Source organism: Rhipicephalus microplus, chromosome 6 (assembly GCF_043290135.1).
Source record: "Rhipicephalus microplus isolate Deutch F79 chromosome 6, USDA_Rmic, whole genome shotgun sequence".
Classification (NCBI taxonomy): Eukaryota; Metazoa; Arthropoda; class Arachnida; order Ixodida; family Ixodidae; genus Rhipicephalus; species Rhipicephalus microplus.
Window position 1 is genome coordinate 138,767,739 of NC_134705.1, and position 18,253 is coordinate 138,785,991.

Below are 18,253 nucleotides of genomic sequence, written 5' to 3' on the forward strand. Positions count from 1 at the left end.
TGTACCCAGACCCGCTCTCCGACCTGCTGAGGCCACTAGGAGTGATCCGCGTGTCTTCATTTGAAGTGGGATGCTTGGAGCCTTTGGTTAGACAAGGTTGCCTGTTCAAAGACACGCATCCACCCAAAATGTTGCATGGGTTCGTCGCGTGCTGGGCCATGTGAAGCACATCTGGTGCTTCTTGCCACACGTTTCGGTCATGGCTGCACCAATCCGAACTCTGCTAGTCAAGAACAGTGTCTGAAATTGGGGCCCTGCGCAGCAGTCCACTTTCGCCGAACTGAAACATTTACTTTGTTCAGACCTTTTCGTGGCTTGGTGCAACAACACATAAAGGCCATGACGTCCGCTGACACCAGCTCCTATGATGTCGGGGCAGTACTTCTAAAAAAAATCACAGGATATCCACGGAGTGAATGATGATTGGTGGGGCGAAGCGTTCGTCAGTCCGTCCGTGCTTCCATCCAACCTTTTATTCTTGCTTGCGTCCATCTATGCGTCCCTGTGTGTGTGTCCGTTCGTGTGTCCATTTATCCGTGTGGCCATCGGTGCGTCCGCCCGTCCATGCGTCCGTCCATGCGTCCATTTATACGCCCGTTCTTCCGTCTCTCCATTCCTTCATCTGTCTGTCTATTCGCCCGTCCGTGCGTCTGTTTGTGCGGCCGTGCCTGTGTCTTTCCATTCGTTCGTCCGCGCGTCCGCCCTTCTGAGTGTCTGTTTGTCTGTCTTTGCATACATCAGTCCGTCCGTCTATATAGTGATCGAACATGCCAAGTACAGCCATCTCACAACTTTTCGTTATGTATTCATCATGTACAAGTGCCGCCATCCAGCGGACATTCTAAGGACCGCTCTTTCGGGTATGTGCCAGCTGTTGTTACGCACTACAACGAGGGACGCACAAGCCACGCCGTAAGGAGAGAGAGAGAGAGAGAGAAATAACGTTTATTGCACCCGTCTAGAATGACGGGGGAAGAGGCTTCGGCCTCTGCCCCCAATCATCCCCCTAGCCATCGGCCGGAATCCCTTGGGACACGGCGGCGGTCAGGGCCAGACCGATGACTTGACGCTGTTCTTCGGCGTGACGGCTGTGTAATAAGGCCTCCCAGGATTCTACATTTCTACTTGTATCATTGTAGGATGGGCAGGTCCATACCATGTGCACTAAACCAGCAGTGCTGTTGCAGTGCACACATCTGGAGTTGAACACTTCCGGGTGCCTGTACACGTGAGGGTCTGGAAACACCCCGGTTTGCAATTTCCACCTCATAATTTCCTCCTTTTTGCTCAGCTGTTTAGCTGCCTCTGGATAAATCTTACGGTGGAGTTTATAGTGTGCGGTGATTTCCTGAAACGTTCGTAGTTCGTCTCTTGTGGAGAGGGGCTGCTCGCGCGAAGGCGGCGGGTCAGCGTCGATCGACCGGAAAGTGAGCCCTCGGGCGATCGCGTGCGCCTTCTCATTCCCCTTCAGACCTTGATGGGCCGGGGACCATAATAGTGAGATTAGCTCTGCGGGTACTGGTCCTTGTCTTAGAATTTTGGCGGCTGTAGCAAAGATCCTGCCCATATCGTAGTTTTTAATGGCTGACTTAGAGTCGCTAACAATCACTCGTGTACCTTTTTGAGCTATTGCCAAAGCAATCGCAAGTTCTTCTGCCTCTGTGGTGATTGTGTTCTTAGAGGTGCAGCGTGAGACCAGGTCCCCGTTCTCGCGAACCACTACCGCTGTGTGTGCTCCCTTTCTTTCGTAATCTGCAGCGTCCGTGTAAAGCACGCCAGATCGACCTTCAAGTTTCGCCTGTAGGGCTACAGCTCTAGCTTTGCGTCTGCCTTCATGAAACGCCGGATGCATGTTTTTCGGCAGCGGTATAATTTTCAGTCTTGCCCTAGTTGATTTAGGTATGCTAGTGGTCTGCCTGGAACACTCCATAGGCTCGAACCCCAAGCGCTTCATGATTTTCCTCCCGATTCTACTTCTCAGAAGTCTTTGGTGCTGTGATTGATGAGATTGATGAGCTTGATGAGATTAAGCCTCATCTAACCAGAAAACCAGGGAAGGCGCTGGAAACACCCCAGGAACAAACCGACCGCCTTTAAAGACAAAGAGGGCTAAAGAAACCGAAATTGAAGAAAATCACGGAGAGAGAATTGAAGCGCTTGAGGTGGAAACAAAGTCACTACAAGGTATGCTCCAGGCTGTACTAGAACAGATGAAACAAGTAGGCAACGCTATTGAGCAAAGTAAGGCTGAATTTGCTAGCAGGGACCGACAGATAGAATGGCTATGCCAAGCGCTCAAGCTAAACCATGATGGCTCTGCACCCTTACAGTAATACGATTTGGCAGTGGAACTGTAGGGGTTTCTCGCGCAAACGTGCGGTTTTACCATCTTTTCTTAACAACGCCGATCGACCGGAGGTTATTGCGATCCAGGAGTGTTGGAAAAATGCAAAATTAGCAGGTTACGAATCTTTTGCCGGGTCGGGTAATGATACTCAAGTTACGACCTTCGTAAAGAGAAACATTACGACATTGCAGAACGAGACGGAGAATTCGCAGATCGATCATGTTTTAGTCGAACTCGTGCCTCGCAAGCGCAAAGACAAGAGTCTTTTTATCCTGAATGCGTATAGTTCCCCCAAGGAAGCGCAAAATCAACTTTGGTGATCTTTTCACGCTATAAGGAGCTTCACCCCTAAAATGACCATTCGGTGGATGTCGAGCCGTCGCTTTTACGTCGCGTTCGCTCACACCTTCAGAACGCCGGTGCAGCTATACATGAAAAGAAGCTTTAGCGACTAACTAGATCGTGCAAAGCTTCGAACAATACGTTCGCGGATTGCATTTTTCTCCTCAAGACAGACAATTTTCCGCTAGTGGCACTTTGGGTTCCATCGATGTTGAATCTACTTCCACTCTAAATTGGTCGAAATTCGTGCGCTTGCATTAAAAAGGTCTCTACGTACCGTAGAAGCTGTTAGCAACTGCCCATACTGCCTCGCATGCATTGCTGGGTACCCCTCCATCCAACCGAATGAATAATGTAGAGATATTTGTCCAAGAAGTCGTTCGCTCCTTCCCAGACATCGTTTCACAGCTCGAGCGCCTGCGCTAGACCGAAGCCAACGATAGCGAGTGCAGCCTGTTGCTTGAGTATCCCGCCAACGGCTGGCCTTGGTGGTCCACTTGCATCTCCCTGTGAAGAGATACTCTCAGTACAACGGCCATCTCAGCGTCTGGGAGAAACTGTTTCTGAAGGGTTCCCGCGTTGTTCTGCCATCTGTACTTCAGCGCCGCATTCTAGAGCTTGTCCATGAAGGGCATCACGGTATTGACCGACGCAAAGCTTTGGTTTGTAAGTCAGTCTGGTGGCCGGTAATCAACAACCAGATAGAAACACATGGTGTCTGGCTGATTGACGTGCGCGTAAGTCAGGGTGCAGCGCTCGGAGCTCATGTTGCCGTCAACTACTCCTACTCTGCCTTGGGAAGTGATCTTTTTCAACTGAACGGCTAAGACTGAGTCCTTGTGGCGGATTACTGGTCGCTCTTTCCGGAAGTGGTCAGCGTGTGTTCAACCACAGAAACTGTGGTCGCCGATGCCGTCAAGAGTGTTCTAGCATGCCATTTGATTCCGAAACTGGTACGCAATGGTAATGGTCTTAAGTTTCCTGCAAAAGAGTTCTTCGCCTTCGCCGAATGCTACGGCTTCTGTACAATCAATAGCAGTCCCCGTTTTCCATAGTCGAACAGGAAGGTGGAACGGATAATGAGGGTAGTCAAAGAGCTGCTGGGAAAGCGGATGAGCTTTACCTGGCACTTATGGCATACCGGTCACCCCTGGCGTAACTAGAGAGAGTTCTGCTCTGCTGCTTGTTGGTAGGCACCTACAGACCCAGGTGTATACAAGTGGTCCATGACCTTTCAGAGATGTGGTCACGCCCTGAGCACGTCTTTCCAAAGACGAAGATGTCGTCAATCATGTTCACCACTCCCGCTTGGTCTTTTAGGGTCCGGGACATCTGCCACTAAATGTATTCCGATGCAGTCGTGATGCAGCCGTAGAAAACAGTAGCGTCCAAGCGGGGTTTTAAATGTGCTCAATTTTCTAGACTCGGGGGGGCAGCTTGACTCAGTGGAAGCTTATCGTAGCGTCAAACTTAGACAACACTGTAGCCTTTTCAAGCAATTCGAATAATTGTTGCACTGCAGAGAGCACTTGACGCTCTCGAAGAATCACCTTATTGAGTCAAGTCTACGCACAGTCGATAACCACCCTAGGCCTTAGCGATGACAACCAGACCAGCACTCCAGTCAGTGGGTGTATCCACTCTGCAAATCACAGTCACCGCTTCCAGCGTGTCTATATCAGTTTTGATGGCGTCTAAGAGGAGTGGAATGCGCCCGGGTACGTTCAAGGCGAAAAACGCAGCATATTGGGTTGCAGCCTGATAATGTAAGCTTCGGGGAGCGTCACAAGTTTTCATAAGAGATTAGAATCAGGGCACAAGTCGCCCGAGTGCTGCGAAGTCAACGCGACTTCATCCACAAACATGCAGACACCCTGCCTGGAAGCCTAGCAACGGGATTATCTTGGTTGCCAGGACTTAAAGAAGCTGTTTGGGTTGACTTGCCGTGTCACAACAGTATTGCAGCGTAAGTACCTATGACCGGCTGTATGTTGTTTACTGGGCCTTTATATTCGCTGTTGGTGTTTGGAATCTTTGAAGCGACGCCGGAACACGTACTGGGTACAACCGAAGCTTCGGCACCGGAGTACACTTCGAAAAAAAGCGGGTGCCCACTGACGATGATCTCGACAAGCTTCGCGTTCGGGCGCTCTACCGCAACTGCATGCAACTTGATGGAGCTAGCCCAAGGTTTCTGTGTGTGCTTCCCGTTCGCACTTTTTTTTTTGGCACACGTTTTCGAAAAGGTCACTCTTGCGGCAAAAGTTGCAGGACGCTCGCCGAACCGGGCAGTTGGCGCGAGGGTGAGACGCTCGCCTGCAGATGGGGCACAGCCATTGTGTAAAAATGGGCACCGCTTTTGCGTTGTCTTATCAGCTGGCGCTTGCTTTCTCTTGCGAGTGGCGTCTACATCGAAGGACGATGCCTCTGCCGGGTCACGAGTTCTGCGCTCGTTGTCTGCGTCTTCGTGCTGTCGGAAATCTGTACTACACTGGTGCTTCTTGTTTATTTATTTATTTATTCATACTGCAATCCCTATTACAGAGATTTTCGCAGGGTGGTTACAGATATAATTTTCACAATGTTGGCACTCAAGAATGCATAAACCAAACAGACAAAAAAAAATAGAACGGCATGATGTGAACAATCAGGTCAAATTTGCTGCAAACAACTTTAAGGACGGCTTCATCACTTGGTTATTAGTTAGTTCATTCCACTGAGTTACTGTACGAGGGAAAAAGGAATATTTGAAGCAGTTATTTCGGGACCGGAAAGGGGTTATTGTAAGTTGATGCCTTTGGCGCATGGCGTACCCAGAAGAAAAGGAAATGATATTGGAGACATCAAGCTTGTAATGCCCTTTAATTATTTGGTATAGAAATTGTAGTCGTATTAAACGATTTCTTTCGGTAACTGAAGGCTCATTGGCACGATGTAGGAGTTCAGTTATAGAGGTGCGTCCAAAGATATTAAAGATAAAGCGGACTGCCTTTTTCTGCACGTTTTCCAATTTAGTTACGTTAGCTTTAGTGAAGGGGTCCCAAACAATCACTCCATATTCTAACACTGGGCGAATGATAGTCCTGTACGCTAGAGTACGCACCGTGGAATTAGAATGTTTTAGAGCTCTTCGAAGGAAGAATAGTTTTTGGTTAGCGTTTGTAATTACGGAGTCAATATGTTTAGTCCAGCTAAGGTCATTAGTAATCCAAAGGCCAAGATACTTAATGTTAGTTACCTCAGAAAGGGTGAAACTTGCGGTGGAATAATTAAATAGTAGGGGTTTTTTCTTGTGGGTTATTCGTTTAAATACTGTTTTATCGAAGTTAATTGACATCTGCCATAAATCACACCACTTCACAATGTCATAAAAGGCACTATTCAGAATTATTTGATCGGTTGCATTGGATATTTCAGAATATATGACACAATCATCTGGATACAACTTGATTTTTACAGGAATTTCATTCACAATATCATTGATAAAAATTAAAAACAAAAGGGGTCCAAGAACCGTACCCTGTAGGACGCCAGAGTCAACGATTGCCTCTTCTGAACAGAATTCATTAAAAACAACAAATTGTTTACGGTTTATAAGGTAGTCTGCTATCCATTTTATTAGGCGTGGACTTTTAAGTGTTTTCTCTAATTTAAAAAGTAATTTCTTGTGTGAGACTTTGTCAAACGCTTTTGAAAAGCCCATAAAGATAACGTCAGTTTGTGTCCTATTGTTAATTGAAGTTGCGAAATCGTGAATTGTTTCGACAAGTTGAGTACAGGTTGAATAGCCTTTTCTGAATCCGTGCTGGTGTTTTGTTAAGATATTATGCTTACTAAGAAACTCGGAGATATGCGTTTGTATTATGTGTTCTATAAGCTTAGACGTAGTTGACGTTAATGAAATAGGACGATAATTCTAGATAAGTTGCTTTTTACCCGACTTATAAAGAGGCTTGACTCTGGCGGCCCTCCAGTCATCTGGTACTTGACCTTCGTGTAGCGATTTTGAAAATAAAACATACAGATATTTGGCGATCCACTCGGCATAACGCTTTAAAATGCGTTTGGAATGCTATCCGTTCCGGGTGTCTTTTTAACATTGAGTTTAAGTGACATATTTAGAATGCCGTGCTCACTGATAACAACGTCAGGTATAGGTGGATAATCTGCATCAAATGAGGGAAGAACATTATTGTCAATGGTGAAAACCGATTTGAATTGTTGATTAAACGCATTCGAAATAACCTTGCTATCATGCACATCAACTCCATCAACTACAAAAACATTACATTCAGTAGATGTCGGCTTAATGCTCCGCCAAAATCTCTCAGGACACGCTTTAATGAAGTTTGGTAACGATTCACCATAATACAGCTGTTTGTCAATATGGATTTGGTGTTTGAGTTTAGTTGCAATTTCTGAAATCTCTTCGTTTATACCAGCGATATTCCCATGACTACGACGCTGTTTTAATTGTTTTAACTTCCTTTTGAGATGCAACGTGTCCCGAGAAATCCAGGGGTTCCTTTCTTTCTTCTTTTTAACAACACATGAAACGAAGCGATCAATACATTCATTCACCAAATCTTTAAATGAGTCCCAGTGGCCTTGCACATCAGCAGTACTGTTCAAAAACGAGTCGAAGTTGAGGGAGAGGAGATCTATAATTGATGTATCGTCAGCTCGCAAAAAATTTCGAAAACATGACGTTTTTTGTTTCCGTGCCATAGTGCCATTTGCCAGGGTCAACAGTACAGCACTGTGGTCAGAAATACCAGGAACCACTTCACAGGTGGCCGAAGACTTAATACATCCAGTAACAAAAAAGAGATCAAGTACTGACTTCGAACTTCCCTGCACCCTAGTGAAATCGTGAACAACTTGTAACAAATCAAAAGTAAAAGCAACGTCGAGCATTGCTTCTCCAATGATATCGTTATGCTTAGTAGTTGAAAGAGAGGTCCAATCCATATCTGGTAGGTTGAAATCTCCTGATAAAATTATCCGAGCTCCTGCCTTTGCATGAGTGCACAGATGCAACGTCAGTTTCGGTTTCCAACTGAGCTTGTCCGAGAGCTCGCTGTCGAACAAGCCCACGAAAAAATGGTCTCGGACGACTCGCTCTTCGGCGCTGACAGAGGGGAAGCTGCACGACTGGACCACTGGCCAGAGAGCAGTTAAAAATGCGTCGGCCGTTCCACCCTGTTGCTGCGTGTGGTGGTGGAAGTGCGCGGATTCGTAAAGCTCGTTGGGCGGGTCAACGAAGTGGTTGGTGAATGACATTTTCACAGCGGTAACGTCCTTCATATTCGCTTCGCCTAGCGTGGACGACACGAGGACAACCTGACTTGCGAGTCCATACAGTGGAGCATGAAGTGTACTTTTACCTCAGCTGGAGCGAACGAGAAGTTACCAAACTGCAGTAGCCACGTACATACGTGTAGGGCCAGGAGCTGGTGTTTTAGAAGTCATGAGGTGATGGGGGACGCAGCCGAGCCACGCCTGGTAGAAATGGGGCGGCCGATAAATTCGACGTTCCTGTGGAGCCCTCAGTACCGGTAGTCGTCATGGCGGAGCAGCGCCGGCGGGGCCGTGGCACGAGAATGCAAGCTCAGGATCAGTGGAGAAGGATCCCACCCACTTCTGACACCATGTTGGGCGCATCTGGCGAGTAAGTGACATGAAAGCCGAGTCTCCGGACGGAAACATGATGTCATGATTATTGACAGCCCTTATTATAAAAACCAGCACAGTGCGTCTATTGTTCAAAAAATGGCAGCATGTCCACGGAGTGAATGATGGAGAGTGGGGCGAAGCATCCGTCCGTCGTTTCGTTCTTGCTTGCGTCCGTCCATGCGCCCGTCTGTCTGACCGTCCGTGCGCGTCGATCCGACCGTTCGTGCGTGCGTCTGTTCGGTGCGTCGTCTATCCGTGTGTCTATCCCTGCGTTCGTCCATGCATTCGCCCCTGCGTCCGTCCATGCGTTCATCCGTTCGTCCAGCCATCCGTGCGTCCGTTTATGCATCTGTCTGTGTGTACGTTCATACATCTAGTCAACACTCCAAGTACCACCATCTCGCATTTTTTCATCATATATTCTGCATATAGAAGCACCGCCATCCAGCGAACATTCCAAGGACAAAATGAGAGGGGGGCACACACACATTCTTACGGCTTGCCCTTCGTGTCTACTTCCCACCTTTAACCACCTCGAGTTCATGGTATTTACTAGTTCACTGTATTCATGGCACTGTGGCCCAACGCTCCCTAAACCTTTCTAAAACCAATGAGGTTACGCCCAGCAAGTACAATGCAGCAACCTTTTTTTGTCAGATAGTGCTTAATTTACTATCGGCGTCAAATGGAACCTGAACTGCGCAACGTGTGTTTCAAGCATTAGAAACAGTATAGTGTTGGTCGTCCAGTCATAACCATTGACAAGCGTGCACATCCGGTTCGGCAGCACTGCGTGATCCCCCTACAGTGCGTTATCTCCGTTTCTGTCCTAGTTTACGTATGGTGATAATGGTGGCCATTGTGAGCGTGCCAAGTGCTCTTGATCGTATCACTCGAAATTCCTCGCTTTTACTTCAGCGTCGCAGTGCAATCAGTGTGTTGGCAAGATAAAATAAAACGAGAAATATAATTGGTTTGCGGTTGATTTTCAAACGATCGTCGTATCTAGTTCGCCAGCGCTACTTCACCTGCACCCGTCTTTCAAAGACCGACCGGAAAAGACTTCCCTTTAACTGGAAGTGCCGAGCGTTTCTTCAGCAGAGAGACCGCAAATTGTTTCGCTTTGCCGGCACGGAGTGAAACAGCGTGAAATTGCCAGCATTTTGGACCGAGATTTTTGTACTATAATTAGAATTTGTCAGGTATTCCGTGGAATCCGTGATGACAAAGCATGCTACAATACTCGCAGTAGCATGCTACAATACTCGCATGCTAAAATACTCGCAATACTCGCTACAATACTACTGCAGCATTCGGCTGCAGAAGTTTAGCCTTTGTATTTTTTTATTTTGTTCCTTTCAAAAAAACATTACTATACCTTAAACACAAGTAGAAATATTGCACTATAGGGGGATCACGCAGTGCTGCCACACCGGATGTGCGGGCCTGTCAGCCTCAATGACTGGTAGATGGCACGCACTATGCCATAAGGCTCGCGCCACGCGCTCCGCTGTTCGCGTTTCATTTGATTCCGATAGTACATGCCAATGGCTGCTAATGAGGAACGAGAGACGGGAAAATTCGGCTTTTAGTTAACGCGCACGCTGAGAATTTTTTATTGTTGAACAACGCACAGGAGAAATCTCCCACCGGCACCACTTTGCAGGTCAAAGCGGAAGACATGTTACGTACTGCAACGAGGGACGAACGGGTGCCACTTTAAGGAGCTTCGCCCCTAAAAAGAACCTTAGCGCGCACACAATGTTTGTGTTTCAGTCTGTTGCAAAAACACAGTGGCTTAGATTTGCACGAAACTTCTCGTTGTTGGCTGTTCTGGCTCCTTTTGACAGACTAGTGCCGCGCATAAGCAGTGTGTCCTTATCCACTTGCCGCTAGATGGCCGGCGATGTGAACGGTGCTCATTTGAGTGTCTCTTTAACAATGAATGGTACTGTAGATGCTGCGCTGCCATCTGGCAGTACTATTGCACGATATATGAGAGTCATCTAGAGGTACTGCCACTTTCTACATACACAGGCTGCTGTAGGTAGATATGTAAAAACTTAACTTTTTCTTTGTGAAGGAAAAGAGCAATGAGACAGAGATAAGGAGAGATTGCTACGCTCGGTGGTCCTCTGCAACTCTCTGCCAAACCCAGGATGGCCTTCTGGCCGTCGGGTTTCAAGCTGCGCAAGGCAGCTTCCCCCTGCTCCTCATTACTAACTACTTTTCTGAGGGAGGGTCAAGGGCGTGCTTAGGGCACCTCCCACATGATGTGATTAAGATTTGCTTTCTCTGCGAAGCAATATTTACAAGACGAGGACCGGTAAAGAGAACGGCACATGAGGTGAAGAATGTAGGGGGAGGTAAAGGTGCGAGTCTGCAGCTGTCGCCGCAATACTTCGAGCTTTCGCGGGGATTTTGACATTGGCGGCGATAAGAATAAAAGGCCGAGGCGGTAGTGATTATAGATGTCGTGAAATGTTAGAAGGCGATCCCACGCAGCAAACCGTGCCGTTGTCGAAATGGAGCGCCTGCGCCCGGAACGTAAATCCTCAGGCACTGGCGTCAGCCGCCTCGATATCGGCAGGGCCCGCGTGCACAGGAATCTGTTTCGAACACCCTACCCGCTTCAAAACTGTAGATGGCAGTTTCTGAATCGCTAATAGCAAGTGAATAATTTGGAACTGTAAGGGCGAGAGCAATAATGACTGCTTCCTCCGGCTCCTCAGAATAGAAAGCAGAAATGGAAACAGTAGTAGCTATCCGAGATTGTGAATTCACATCTGAGAGGGCGAAAAAAGGACGGGTACTGTATTCGGCAGCATCCACGTAAAGCACTTTTTTTAGAAGTAGAAAATAGTTTTCCAAGAGTTTTTGCACGGTGTCGTCGATGTTGCTCGTGGTACACAGTGTGGATGTTTTTAGGGAGCCGCGAAATGCATAGATTCATGTATAATTTACGCGGAATAGGTAGTTTGGTGTTAGTGGTTGGAGTTGGACTGATACTGAGGGTATCCAGCATGCACCTTCCGGTCTGTGTGCTGGAAAGACGGGCATATTGGGAAGTTAGGTGCGTTAATAATTTCAGTTAAGGCGTTGAATGTGCCTGTCTCCAGGAGTCGTGTGGTGGACGTTCGAATGGGGACTCTGAGAGAAAGTTGTAGATTTTGCGTAAAAAGGTGTCTACGTCATTTTTTCCCTTCTCAGAGGGGAGTGATAACGGAGAGAATAAGTCACTTTATTGAGGACAAAGGCTTCGATGAGGCGGAGGAGCTCTGCCTCTCGTAGCCCGCCATGCTTATTAGATATTCTGCCTATAAGGCATAGAGCGTGGTCAGCAGTTGTGTGAAGTGATTTAATGGTATGTGTCTTTTGTCGATTTCTTTGTATGTGTAGCCCAAGCACCCCGAGTCTGTCTACTTTAAGTACGGGTGTATTGTTCATTGTTATTTGTATATCAGAGATGTGCATTTCAGAGCCCCGATGGGCAGGGAGGAGGAGATGTTCGGATTTAGTGCGTGAACAGGTCAGATTCATGTTACCCGGAAAAACCACCACCTTGTCAGCAGCAGTCTGCAGAGTCTCCTGAATGTGACCGTCAAAGCTGACTGTTACCCAGAGGGTAATATTATCTTCATGAAGTGAAAATTTTCGATCTGATATGGATCTCAGCGTTCTAGCCAGCGGCATCATAGCGATAATAAAAAGTACAGGGGATAACACTGATGCTTCAGGTTTGCCTAAACTCCCCGAGAAGTAAGAGGAAAAGTGTTCACACCCAATGTGAATAGTGCCCGTATGGTTTGAAAGGAACGTAGGTATGCAATTGTGTATTTTTTTAGCAACGCCTCTGGCACTCAGTTCACTCAATATGCCGTTGTGGCTGACGTTGTTGAAACCCCCGTGGAGATCGAGGCTGAGAACTGCTTGAGAATCGAGGCTAGAGTTAGGGATAACGATTTCATGCTTCAGTCGAAGCATGACATCTTGGCTGCAGAGGGATTGACGGAAGCCTATCATTTCGTCAGGGTATAAGTTGTGTTCTTCTATAAATTTGTTAAGGCGGTTGAGAATGACTTGTTGAAGTGCCTTTTCGATGCATGAAGTGAGGGAAACAGGCCTTAGGTTGGCTGTGGTTATGGGCTTACCAGGTTTTGGTATGAAAATAACTCTGTCGTACTTCCACGCAGATGGCAAGGTAGAAGTGTCGAGGCACTGGTTAAAAAATAGTGAGAGCTATAATTGAGTTTTCATCTAAGTTGTGGAGAAGTTTACTAATGACAAGGTCAGGGCCCAGTGTGGATGAAGTGTGAAGGTTTCCTAAGCGTGTGCCTAACCTCAGCCTCCATTATGGTACTGCTGAGATCATCATTTGTTTGTTAAGTATATTTGTCGCAGAGATTGTTTGTCGCGAAGATCATTAAAAGGGTGTTTAGGTTACCTTTGTGCAAGTGAAGTAGTTTGTCAATGTGATCATTATTTGCGGTGCGTGATGTGTTAGGGTCTAATAAATGCGCATTAGCTGCCATGTTCTTTTGCTATTTAGGTGGCCATGCTTACTTTCACATTTTTGGGTCTGTTGTTGGCAAGCAAGCTGTATAGCATAGTCCTGAATTTGCAAATCAAGTCTCGCAATTCTCAGTCTCAGTCGGCGATTGTGTCGCCTCTTTTTCCAGCGTTTTAAGAGAGACTGCTTAGCTCCCCACAAGTGAAGAAGTCGGGCGTCAACTGTTGTAAAAGGCGTGGTGTGCGTTTTTGTGTCAGTGTGCAGTTGTACCCATTGCGAGGTATCGTCTGTCTCAGTAGGCGCCGAGCAATGACGGGCCTCACGGAACTTGTTCCAGTTCCAGGCTCAGGGGCTTGGAAACTAGGGGTTTTTGTCGAAAGTGTATGGTAGTTTGAATAATGTAGTGGTCACTACCGAAGTTAATATTCAAGTTGGTCATGTGACACACTGAACGCGATGGCTGAGTGTCAGATCGGAAGATGTATCTTTAGCTACACTATTACCTAATCTAGTGGGTACTTCTATATTGTTGTGGTGGATGAGGATGTGGTCCTGTATGTGAACCCATAAAGGCCCTAGCAATGGGTGTAGAAACAGAGTGGCCCCATACTTGATTTGGTGCACTAAAATCACCAAGTATTAAAAGAGGGTGACGTTTCGCGGCCACAATAGCTCAGGCAAAGAGAGTATTTAAGTGATGGTGTTTTGGTTGTGGCCGACTACAGATGTTTAATACGTATTAAGGCGACTCTTGAGTTTTAAAAAAGGACTTTCAAAAAGCTGTGCTCGACGTAGATGCCGTCGAAATTAGAGTAAGTTACCGTCAAGTGTTTTTTCGTTAATATTGCAGTATCAGGAGAATTTAGAGATTTAGATTTGTGTTCACTGTAACCCAGAAAAGTTATGTTTCTTTGGGTCTCTTATAGGACAATGACTGCATGTAGATTGGGGCTGGAGACCAAGTATTGTTGAAGAGTCGCTTTCTTTTTGCGGAATCCCCTGCAGTTCCATTGCCTCACCACAAAGTTCGAGTGATTAGGGTTTGCGGCCATTGTCGGGAAGAGGTGCAGAGAAGAGGGCGGGTAAGGCTATGTTTAGCTTGTTGGCCGTGACGGCCGCAATCCATGCAGTGAGTGGTCTGCTGCATTCGCGTTTGTACAAAATCTAGAAAATTGTCAAGTTTGTCATTTATGTCAGCTTGGCCGTTCTCGAAAACCGTGAATCGGCTCTTTATGTGAGAAATCTTGCTTTCAATGCCGGCGAACTTTTTCTGCGTTTTATTTTCGAGGGCGTTTATATTATCATCAAGAGTTAAAACTCAGTCGCTGAGAGATGTTTCCGGGCGTGGTGTGATAGGGGTTTTGCGCTTATTGGAGGATGGCGGTGAGGTGTCTCGAGACATTGGGGGTGTAGTGTCTATGTCAGTAGGAGGAAGAGGTATTGTGGGTTCAATAGTAAGGGGCGAGTCAGCAGGAATAGAAGATCGCGGCTCGGATTGCTGCGAAGGATTGCTAAGGGGCATTTGGGACTGAAGTTCGAGCTTTAGCTTTTAGATTTCTGCCTTGAGACTGGCGTTTTAACCAGAACTTACTCTAGGCTAATGTTTTGAGATGAGGAGCAGTTAGAGGAAGCTGCCTGTGCCCAGCTTACCCTTAATGGGTTTGGCAGATGGCTGGTAAGATGGGGGTCCTCTGACAGGGTTGGGAAGTCGAGTTCTTTGGGAGACGAGTTTGGGCCCCATCTCTTGCTCTTGCTGCGACCCCACTGTGGGCCACGCTCTTGCGATCGATTCAGGTTGGGTGTCCGGGATGATGGACCTTCCAAGGGTTTAAAGGTGTTTGGTATTTAGGTGTCTTGGTTTTGTAACGCTGTTTGCACTGTGGTGAACTAGTGAGGTGAGCTCCACCACACATGACACAGACAAGTTCACATTCATGGCCCATTGAAGAATCCTGGAGTACACATTTGTGACAGCTTTGATCGAGAGTAGAGGGGCAGACATCCTGTCGATGTCCATTTTTTCGGCAACGGGTGCAGGTTTACACCTTCAGTCAGAATGGTAGACAGCGAAGCGTGCAACCTTCGTAGTTGATGTAAAAAGGGACGCGCGTGCCCCGGATTGCGATCGAGATGGTTTCGGGGGTGCCCAGTCGGCTCGCGGCCCCAATGGTCATGGCTGGATTGCATCTTTGGAGTGTTGGAAGGATTTCCTCTTCAGTGTAATCCAGAGGGAGATAAAACCTTCCACGACAGTAATCTACAGGATCGGCAACATAGGTGACAACTTCATAGAGGACGCTGTTGAACTTTAAGGTCCGTATGTTGTGGTGTAGATCCGCTTGGTCCATGCTTGACGTACTCGCGAGCACTGTGTGATTGGTAGGATGGACCCTGATTTAATCAGGGCTGCTGATGGGCAGTCCGACTGGCTTGAGAACGAGTTGTTAGACGCAGTGGTGCAATTCGGTACAGTCGAGACCCCCGCGCATCCGTAGAATAATCACCTTGTAGTCCGCATCGGGCAGCTCTGGGAGTTTAGGCTCCCATGTGGATGGCTTCTTCAGATCCGCTGCCCAGGTGTTAGCCGATGAAATGTGGCCAGTGTGACGAAGGTCGCATGCACAGCACTCCATGAGCGAGCGGCGCCGCGCCGTCTCCAGCAGCAACACCCGCTGTGACACTGGCCGCGTCTCGCTGGGCGCCTCCGGTCATGCTAGGCCGGCGGTTAGGTCTAGCGCGGAAGCGGTCAAGGTGAACAATAGTCAGCACTGTTCTCAAGGAGGATTATCACATGCCGACAAGGTGTCATATAGGTGCCAGGTCCATTTACAGTTGGTGTCATGTGCAATCCACCAACTGTGATGACGTGTCCAAGGATCTGAAAAGGCGGTCATGACATGGAAAGTATGCGGAGCCAAAGGTACACACGTGGGTGCTTGATGTGGATCAAGACGCCTCTCCAGGCTGCTGTAAGCTGCTTTGCTTCCCTCGTGCGCCGTGACGTGCCGCAACGTGACATCGCTGCCAGTCTATAGTGCTAAGAGTGACTACACAACATGTAGAATCGCCAGTGTAATAGTGATCACGCTGATAGTGAGCCACACGTTCAAAGAAGAACAAAAACGTGCTAGAGCTGGCAGTGTATGGTGCCGTACGGACTTTGCTTCTTGCTGTCATCGTGACCCTGTTTGTAACTTTGAGCTTGCTCACTGATACGAAAGGAGAGTAAGCGCGTTAAAGTGTGTACCAAATACCTTTATATCCGCACGAATTTTGCAGAATCTAAAATACTTTTCTGTAGCCAATTAAGGAGGCAATAAGCTCCTCTCATGCGGTCGTGCGATGATTTCTCGGAAAGTGCTGTGGGGGACTTTGAAGAAAGGCATGAGCGACTGGGCGAGAAAGTTTTGGTGGCAGAAACATGAGACATTAGGGTGTATTCTCGAGTAATTAAAGAGGTAGCTTATAAAATAAAGGAGGAAAATATTATGCTGGACACGCCATGAAAGGCCTGTGCCGTTTATTAGCATCCCAATATATGTGTCAAGATAATGGAAGCAAAAGGGAAGATTATAAGATAAAACGGCGTGTTTAAAGAGTGAACTCACCGTGAAGAAAAATTAATGAGCTAGCGCAACACAGTGGTGACACTTGGGGATTGTTATGTTACACCATAATATTGTAGTACACGTAAATTGGTTTCTCATGGAAATGTTGTTACAGAAAAGTTACTAAGGTGCCCTTCAACGACTTTGGAACATAGAACACATCGAGTTACATAATCACTGCCAAGATTTGTTGAACAACAAAATGCACAAGCAATTGTAGCGCGAGGAGCATCGCAATAAATGTGATAAGTTGAACTGTTTTGTTGTGATGTGTCTAGAGTTGTCTTGAAGCACGCTCTAATATGGTTGCTCCAGGATGAATATTTAAAATTTTCCTTGCTGCACGGAGTGAGCTTACGCATAACTACGTAGTGAAATGGGAATGCTAGTATTACAGCTAATTTCATGGCACATTTGGGTAAACACGGTCTATAAAGGTTTTTTTTCTTGGGGTTCAAATAACTACAATATCTACCACAACGTTTGAAATATGGCGAGATTCGCGTGACTGCGATGTCAAAACACATTTGAATTAAGAGAAATACAACAGAAACACTTCTTATTTCGTCAGCGTACCTTTTAAGAATGTAAGCGCACTAGAAAACGGTTCGGCGTCGATGAAGAACATGGGTCTGTCCTGAAAAATCTTCGATGGCTTGACGAAGCACTCCTTGATCATGTCGGTGTCGGTGATGACCATGTGTGGTTTGTCACCCATGTAGATTCCGAACACTTTCCCGTACTTAGTGATCCACTCTTGCATCACCTGCATTAGTAACAACGGTATATTTGAAATCCTCTTCTTTTAGGGCATAAATTGTCACGCTACTTTTTCTATCGCAGTGAGCGGGTTTTTTGAGTGGACCTCTAAACCACTCGGAATGAAAAGACGAAAAAGTGGTCGTTTTTTTTCCTTGGTCCTCACTAACTTTTCTACAGGCATATTCTCCTCCCTGTCGCTCAATTCTTCGTAAAACACGTGCACAGTGGCAGCACTAAGCGTTCAGCTTATGAGGATTTCACCATTTGCAGCTACATGCTCATCTCTGCGCTTGCACAGTCGAAAACTCGCCAAATGAAGTGAAATCAGTCGATCGCGTACGATACTCTATAAGAGACAAAGCAGAATGGGCGTTCGTCTGCATGGAAAAGCATGGTAAGAGACAATACGCAAGGAATAATTTTTGTACGTAGACTTATAGAGATTTTATTTTCCCATGACATCACGTGAACGAGCTGCTGGCGTCGCGATTTGTGCCGCCGGAAAGGCAGGCAACGCCAGGATATATATATATATATATATATATATATATATATATATATATATATATATATATATATATATATATATATATATATATATATATATATATATATATATATATATATATATAAACATGTAAAGATATTGGTTAGCGATTAACAAACTAACAACATGGGCAAACAGAAATGGTTTCCGCTTTTTGCACAAAAAACCGTGGCCAGTGGCCATTCTCTTCTTTGTCTAACGAGGCATACTGACAGACACTATCTTACACCTAAATCAAACCGAATTACGAGCAAAGAAAGAACACAAGTTCTTGGGTATAGTATTTGATAAGAAGCTTACACTCGTCCTATACATAATAGCGTTCAAGAAAAAAGCATCCTAATCTCTCAATATATAAGGTCATGTCACGCAAACGCGGGGGCTTATATAGGACAGGTCTACTAAAAATTTACCGCTCCGCTGTACGATCCTACCTAGATTATGGTAGTATAGTATATGGA

The 18,253-nt window shown here is 46.5% G+C and overlaps 1 protein-coding gene across 1 annotated transcript in view; it reads right to left on the bottom strand.

Annotated features, from left to right (window-relative positions):
- Window positions 1-18,253, bottom strand: part of LOC119167314 (cytochrome P450 3A4) — a 48,552-nt gene that overhangs the window by 20,550 nt on the left and 9,749 nt on the right. The window contains exon 3 of the mRNA XM_037418784.2: window positions 17,060-17,249. Within this exon, the coding sequence (XP_037274681.2) occupies window positions 17,060-17,249 (190 nt within the window). The remainder of the gene's footprint in view (window positions 1-17,059; window positions 17,250-18,253) is intronic.